This window comes from Hordeum vulgare, chromosome 1H, assembly GCF_904849725.1.
Source record: "Hordeum vulgare subsp. vulgare chromosome 1H, MorexV3_pseudomolecules_assembly, whole genome shotgun sequence".
NCBI lineage: Eukaryota > Viridiplantae > Streptophyta > Magnoliopsida > Poales > Poaceae > Hordeum > Hordeum vulgare.
In genome coordinates, this window is record NC_058518.1 from 270,460,338 (window position 1) to 270,468,428 (window position 8,091).

Genomic DNA, 8,091 nt, shown 5'->3' on the forward strand with positions numbered 1-8,091 from the left:
AGGTATTTAAAAGCACCATTCTTTGATTTGCCAATGTCAGAAGGCATCCCCAAGTACTTCTCATTCAAAGTTTCATTACGAACAATCAAAATATCTTTGATTTCACGCCTCACCGAGTCTGGCACTCCCTTGCTAAAGTAAATCGATGATTTTGAGTAATTTATTCGATGCCCCGTTGCCTGACAGTAAGTATCCAAAGCATGGTACACCTCATTAGCCCCCTCATTGTTTGCCTTGAAAAACAGCAGGCTGTCATCAGCAAATAGTAGATGGTTCACTAGTGGTGCCGAAGGTGCTACCCGTAAACCATGTAAATTGGATGACTCACTCTTAGATTTCAACAGGCACGAAAGGCCCTCTGCTGCTAGCAAGAACAAATACGAAGATATCGGGTCCCCTTGTGTGATTCCCCGTGAAGGTATGAATTGTTGAAGCCTCTTCCCATTAAACATTAGTGAGAGTTTTACTGTAGTTACCACACTCATGACAATGTCCACCCACATGTGGGTGAAACCCAACAATCCATGAACGTCCACATGACCAGTGTATGCCGGCCCAGTAGGTCGGCCTACAAAGAGCCCATAAAGTATAGGGAGTGTGTGATCCGATGTGGCGTTGCTCACGCGGAACCATTCGGCGTGTGGCTAACCTGGCAATCCCTATCAACAGCTCGAGGCCCAGAACCCCCAGCATCCGCCTCCTCTCCCAGCGATGGCTTCCGCCGCCATGGCCGCCTCTTCCAGAGCCTTTTTCCGTCCGCATCGCCTCCTCCTCCTCCCTGACCCTCGCCGTCGCCGCCACCTCTCCGCCAGTGCTGTGGCTTCAGCGAACGCCGCAGCCACGACCGTCCGGCGCAGAGTAGTGGACGTTCTCCGGGAGCGCGGGCTCGTGGAGGCGACCACCTCCGAGGCGCTCGGTTCGTCCTCGGCAGCTTCTGGGGAGCAGCAGCAGCTCAAGGTTTACTGCGGCTTCGACCCCACGGCCGAGAGCCTGCATCTCGGCAACCTCCTCGGCCTTGTCGCGCTCTCCTGGTTCCGTCGCTGCGGCCACACCGCCGTCGCGCTCGTCGGTGGAGCGACCGGCCGCGTCGGAGATCCCTCCGGAAAAAGCGCCGAGCGCCCTGAGCTAGACCTCGCCGCCGTGGTCGCCAACTCTGACGCGATCAAGTCGCTCATCGCTCAGATCCTCAGCCGCGCTCCCGAACCATCTCATCACGCCCAATCTGGTAAAAGCGCGATTTTGGAAAAACATGAAGATGCTCTGGCCAAATCTGGCCAGGGTTTATCAGAGGAATCGGGCAATGTGGGGGAAAGTATGGGCTCCTTTGTTATATTGGATAACTACGACTGGTGGAAGGACATCACATTGCTTGATTTCCTCAAGGAGGTGGGCAAGTTCGCTCGTGTCGGGACGATGATTGCCAAGGAGAGTGTGAAGAAGCGGCTCAATTCAGAGGATGGCATGAGCTACACTGAGTTCACCTACCAGCTTCTCCAGGGATATGACTTCCTGTACATGTTCAAGAACATGGGTGTCAATGTGCAGATTGGGGGTAGTGATCAGTGGGGAAACATCACCGCGGGTACCGACTTGATCCGGAAAATTCTCCAGGTTGAGGGAGCGCACGGTCTGACATTCCCACTCTTGCTAAAGAGTGATGGAACCAAGTTTGGAAAGACGGAGGACGGGGCGATTTGGCTCTCGTCGAAGATGCTCTCCCCTTACAAGTTCTACCAGTACTTTTTCTCAGTCCCGGATGTTGATGTCGTAAGGTTTATGAGAATCCTTACATTCTTGAGCTTGGATGAGATTCATGAGTTGGAAGAATCGATGAAGAAGCCTGGCTATGTGCCAAACACGGTTCAAAGGAGGCTTGCAGAAGAGGTGACACTCTTCGTCCATGGCCAGGAGGGACTGGAGGAAGCCTTGAAGGCAACTGAAGCCTTGCGGCCTGGGGCACAGACACAGTTGGACTCACAAACAATCGAGGGAATAGCAGATGATGTACCATCCTGTTCTTTACCATACGACCAAGTATTGAAGTCTCCCCTGGTTGATCTGGCCGCCTCTACGGGTTTGCTAGCAAGCAAGTCAGCGGTTAGGCGGCTTATAAAGCAGGGTGGTCTATACTTGAATAACAAGAAGATCGATAGTGAGGATAAGTTGGTTGAGGAAGGTGATATAGTTGACGGGAAGGTGCTACTGCTATCTGCCGGAAAGAAGAACAAGATGGTTGTGCGAATATCTTAATTGTTCTGATATGTTTGTGTCTAATTTTTTGCTGGCGAGGATAAAAAGTTACAGCATGAGCCCTGTATTCAGATTAGCTGTCAGTGAACATACATATTGCTTTACTGGAAATGCTACACCAATAATTCGATCACAATATTTTGCTTGCTCTTGGCTGTTGCGAGCGTCATTGCCCCTTCAGTATCGTGTGTTTGTTATTTGTTTGTAAGTTTCCTGACATTTTGTTAACTCTTTGTCGATTTTCTTAACATTTAAATTTGGATAGTTAGTGTCAATTTTTATGTCAAGATATTTGGATGGAGCAATCCTTACACATTCAGTGTCTCTAAACAACCACTCCCTCTATCTCAAAATAAGTCTCATCTTTCGTACAACTTTATACTAAAGTTAGTACAAAGTTGTGATACTTAATTTTTAGGGCGGAGGGAGTATGTGGTGACATTAATGAAAGAACTATTCTTTCGACATTTAAGCATAGGTAGCAAACTGAGAAACACATACTACTACTATATTAAAGGTTAGACTAGACCAAATTATGTGTAAACTAATGTGCGCGTGATATGTGCCCATGTAAGTTGTAGATGTAGGTTGCTGAGACATCATCAATCACTCTGGTTGTTGATACGAATTTCCTAATAGTCTGCTTCTTGCCCTGGAATCATTGGTACCTTCTTGCCACGGGCTTAAGGGGAGCTCAACCTGTTGAATATAAAAGTTGCACTGGAGGTACGCTTGGATACCAACAGATAAAAGGCTTTGCGTGAAACAAATGATGTATGGCATGTATTTTGGAGTGTTTTTTCATTTACTTGTGGATTGAGCTAGTTTATTTTCTGTATTACATACAAAGTGCAAAGGTTTTTTTTTTTTTTTTGAAGACACAAAGTGCATAAGGTTGCAGTGCACGGATTGTTGGATTCCTGAAGAATATACTCGGGTGATTTGTACAAAAGCTACAAATGAAACACTGTAGGCACCCTTTGTTTCCAAAGTTAAGACGCCCTGTTGAGTCGATTTAAACTGCCAAAACCTCAAATAACTACAAGCAACCATACCAAAAAAAAAAAAATATCGGCGGGTGAATTCGTATAAGCGGCTGCTTGAAAATAGTTTGTTTGTGTTTGAGTTTGTGCCTGACCGTGACCAGCAGCAGGTCGCTGGAAACGGAGATGAGACGGCGGTTGGTCTGATCTCCGATGGTTGCTTGTTTCCCGCACCAACACAACAAGCAACCACCCGCCTGTCCCCCTCCAATCCAAACCCCCCCCCCCAAAAAAAAAACATTAGGGTAGTAGTGTATTCCTCTTGGCTTGTCTCGGCCGGAGTCCTCTCCACTCCACGCAACGCAGACAGGAGGAGTAGGAGGAGAGGAGAAACCCCTGCGCAAGAAAGAAAGAAAGAAACAAAGAAACCAAAGGCGGTCGAGTCCTTGACCAGCACAGAACCAACCTCGATTCCTACCCCGTGGCCTTGTTTTTATCCAACGACCACGCCTTCTGGTGCGTGCAAACTCCATCCAACGAGCTCGGACATGGCGAAGCCACGCCGGAGTAGATTCGCTTTCGCTGGGTATGCCTTCGTCATCCTTGCCCTTTTTCTCTGTTCCCTGTAGAAACTTGAAGCTGCCGCAGCACTGTCGTTCTCTGGTATCATGGAAGCTACCTGTTCTTGCCAGGTGCGGATGCTTCGGAGGAGGCCAGGCTCGGGGTAAGGTGGCGGAGGTAAGGAAGGAAATTGCTGTAACTATGGTTTCCGTCCAAATTGAGCTGGTGATGTGTTCGCTCCGCATGGAGCATTGGAGCTGAGACGATTCATGGTTGTGGTGGTGCAGGATGAGTACCCGGTGAAGCTGCACATCTACGATATCAGTCGGGGGATGGCACGGCAGCTCTCCACGACGGTGCTCGGCAAGGCCATCGAGGCCGTCTGGTGAGCGTCCTTGAATCATGCAAAATCTTTTTCTTCTTCCCGACCATCAGGAAATTGGAATAGGATTTTCTTTTCCTACATTTTTTCTTGAGGGATTATTTCCCTATAATTAATAAGCCCCATGCATACATGCACATCTCGCCGTACCAAAGTTTTTAACATAAAAGTTCTTTTAGGAGATTATTAGACGGTCTGCTAATTCACTGATAGTGTCTGACTTGGTTGGCTACATATATATGGCGTTTTTGACATGTCAACAAAAGTTTATCTCGAGTCTCCTTTGAATAATTTTTAGACAGCCTGCTCGTTCGTCTGAGAATTGTCAAGTGGACTCTGCAGACTTAGGTCTATAACAGGACCTTAGCTTCCAATAGAAATTACAGTTGAATTCCGCAAACCCTAGATTTCTGGCCACATCTGCAGTCTTGATTCTCTGTGTTTACATGCATCTACTCAATGCAGGCTAATTATGCAGTTGTAACCTCTGTCGAATTTATATAGATCAATAAATTTAGGTGCACCATTCTGTTTCATACCTACAGGACTCCAGTAAATTTATTACACAATCACCTAAAGGAAATGCAATTGAGCAGATTTTATACCCATTGCCACAAAGCAATTTTTCTTGACCCCAGTGCATTCCTGCTCCCAAAAATCGTTGAAAATAGAGTAGGAAGGGACCTGGTGCGTCCTACATTTCACAAGATGCATCTTCAGGCTTTTCGCAATTGGATGTTGCCGCGGATTATGGATGAAGTGCACCTTTTACGCGCTAAAACTATATATTCTGCAAAATTCACTCCTAATGTTGATGGATAACGGCCCTGTCATCACAGGCACACAGGCGTGGTGGTTCATGGCAAAGAGTATTACTTCGGGGGAGGCATCCAGCAAGGCCGGCCTGGGAGGACGCCATACGGGACTCCTGCCCGTGTAGAGCATTTCGGCGTCACGCATGTCGCCAAGGAGGACTTTGAAGGCTTTCTGCAGGAGATGAGCCCGCGCTACACACCAGAAACCTACAACCTCCTCACCAACAACTGCAACCACTTCAGCAATGAGGTCGTCAAATTCCTCGTTGGTTCCACGATTCCGAGCTACATCCTCGACCAGCCCAAGGAGGCGATGAAGAGCCCGATCGGCGCACTGATAAGTAAGATCTCTTCTCCCACTAGCCTTTCCCGGTTTAAGAGTTTGAATTTTGCAACGACCGACCATCTAGGTCTAATGGAAACTATGATCTTTGGCTTTCCAGTGCCGATGATTCAGGGGCTGGAGACAACATTGCGAGCAGGAGCTGCTATACAGCCTCCACAATCCGTGCTTGCTCCTGCAGCAGCGGCGCAGACACAGCCTTCCACGAAAAGCACTCCGAATGAAACTGCAAAGGGTGAGATGGTGAGCAATGACAGCGGGATCATCCCGCATGTAGTGCTACCCACACCCAAGGGAGTGGGAGTGGTGCAGACACATCCCTCCACGAAGAACGACCAGATAGAATCGAGATCAGTCGCCGCCAATGAAGCTGGCGCTGATGAAATGGTGGACAGTGATTGTGGCATCATCCCGCCTCCGGCAAAACCAGCTACTCCAGCAGCAGCGACGCAGACAGAGCCCTCCCTAAACAGCATTGAACTACAGACGGTGGACGAGGGCACTAGGATCATCACCCCACCAGCTGTGCAACCTGTTGCTCCAGCAGCGGCGGTGGCTCAGGTGACTGTGCCAACGGCAGCAACTTCAGACCCCCTCGGAGAGGCGAAGAACCGAGTGCAGGAGGAGCTAAAGCAGGAGTTTGCGGCCATCATGGCGACAGGGTCTGTGCAGGCTGGTGATGCGGCTGCCCTCGCGATGAGAAGGGTCATGGAGCGGCACGGGCTGCGGCGCACCGCAGTTCCCACACAGCAAGGGTAGAACAAGTGGGTGCCCTTTGTATGCAGAAGAGGATGCTCAAGATGTAATTACTGATTACATCCATCAAGTACATATGCATTCATCCGGTTATTACTGTGGTCAGTTGTGGATGGATACAGATTGATCACCTATCTCAGTTTCAGTTTGTCTATTTGCTGCAATATCTTTCGCCCTAAGAGTGCAGTAGTGCTAGCATGCATTCCTCAACTAAGAATTAAGCGCCTAGGAAACTTGCAGGCAAGTGGTGCTAATGTTTCTAGATTCAGTCCTAGGGAATCACTAGATCAGAAGAAGAAAAACCAATGCACAAGTCGTGAACACCTGCGTAATCAGACACTAGTAGTGGAACCAACCACACCAAGGCAATATTACTACCATGTGGTATCGTTGAGAACATAGCTGTACAGATCTCATGCTCATCCGACCTACGGAGTACATCGTCAGCATAAGCTCTAACTAATGAGACTCCGGATGATCAGCAGGGATTTAGCTACGCTTACACACATGTACAGTACGCCTTCCCCGCGGCCTCCTCACCTCGTCGTCGCCCACGCGGCGAGCACCACCCCGGGAACGCAGGCGCCGCCAACCTGCACCAGCGCTGCCACGGCTTCGTACCGCGCGCAAGCCTGCCCCCGGCCCTGACTCGCCTCGGAGCGCGCCTTTCACCCAGGACCGTGCCGTGCGCAAGGAATTCGTGCGCGATGTACCCGGGTAGGAGCATGCCGGATCGGGTAGGACCGCCGCGGCGGCGGTGTCCCTGCATTTGCGCTTCCTCCGGGACCCAGGTGGGGCCTCCATGTCCGCCATCTTGATGGGCTGTGTGACAGGAAGCCGTTTTGTGAAGAGCATGGATGTTTTTTTTTTTTTTGACGGGAAGAGCATGCATGGTTAGAGCAACTCCAAAGCGCGCTCGTCAATTCTCCCCTCGTTCGTGTGTGGACTGCTGAACCACTCTCATTTTCACCTTTCAAAAAGGGGAGTGATCTGCGCCGGCCCAAACTTTCGGCCGGCTGCGCGGACCGCACGATCCACCAACCCCGCGCGTCCGCATCGTTGGATCCGCATGCAACATTTTTCTTCCTATGCAGCAAAAATTCGATGCGATGCAACAATTTTTTCAACGGTTGCAATAAGAAACAAAATTTATAGCAAAATAAATATATCTACGTGATCGTAGCAAAAAAACGAAGCTGATGGTACGTGGTAGCAAAAGTCAAACGTCGGTTATAACAAATATTTACGTGACGTGTATGCAACTTTTTTAGTGAACGGTTGCAGCAAAACATGATGCCGGTTGTAGCAAAAATTAACACGGTTATAACAAAAGTAAAAAACATCGAGTGTAACGAAAAATCCGACGAACTGGAGTTAGAACCAAACGTATATGCAGCTTTTTACTCGGATAAAATGTAGTAGAAAAAAATGCTTACAGCAAAAATGACGCTGGTTGCAACAAATTTAGACGAAAAATCATGCATCAAGTGACCAGCGAAGCGCGCGGGTGGGAAAAATGTTGCATGGGCCCGCGCGCGCGAGGGGCGACCGGCGCGCCGTATGGAAACGATTCCCTTTCAGAAAATACTTCCGCCCACTCGTGCTCCCAGCCCGTCGTTTTGGACGAGCGTCCACCCTCGACGTTGTCGCCTCTCTAGCCTCATCCAACCTTGCCTCCCTCGTCACCCCCAAGCCTAAGCCATGCGCCCCTGTAAGACATTGGCGGCGACTAACAAGAAGTTGTCGACGCCCAGAAATGGCGCGTACAGTCCACGAAGAGGAGGGAAGAGAGGCACGTGGTGGAACGCAAGCTCGAAGATGTCGAGGCCGTCGCCTCCGCTGCCGCACAGTAAGAGGAGACCAATGCCAAAGTCGTTGCGGCTACGAGGGGCGCACATATGTACCTAGGGTTAAACCCTAGTCAGCATGGGCTGACTGCCACCGTGGCCGCGGCCAGCACGTCCTTGTCTGCCTTCCCTTGTGTTCTGCTACCTGAGTCGT

At 49.6% G+C, this 8,091-nt stretch overlaps 2 protein-coding genes across 2 annotated transcripts; both read left to right on the top strand.

Annotated features, from left to right (window-relative positions):
* The first annotated feature begins 610 nt into the window (after positions 1-610).
* Positions 611-2,396, top strand: LOC123430775 (tyrosine--tRNA ligase, chloroplastic/mitochondrial). The gene has a single exon (XM_045114617.1). The coding sequence runs from the start codon at positions 712-714 to the stop codon at positions 2,248-2,250; it is 1,539 nt and encodes a 512-aa protein (XP_044970552.1). The 5' UTR covers positions 611-711; the 3' UTR covers positions 2,251-2,396.
* A 1,141-nt stretch (positions 2,397-3,537) lies between these two features.
* Positions 3,538-6,254, top strand: LOC123430785 (uncharacterized protein KIAA0754-like). The gene is made up of 5 exons (XM_045114626.1): positions 3,538-3,819; positions 3,926-3,971; positions 4,082-4,179; positions 5,016-5,332; positions 5,435-6,254. The coding sequence occupies exons 1-5, from the start codon at positions 3,782-3,784 to the stop codon at positions 6,091-6,093; spliced, it is 1,158 nt and encodes a 385-aa protein (XP_044970561.1). The 5' UTR covers positions 3,538-3,781; the 3' UTR covers positions 6,094-6,254.
* The last annotated feature ends 1,837 nt before the right edge of the window (positions 6,255-8,091 follow it).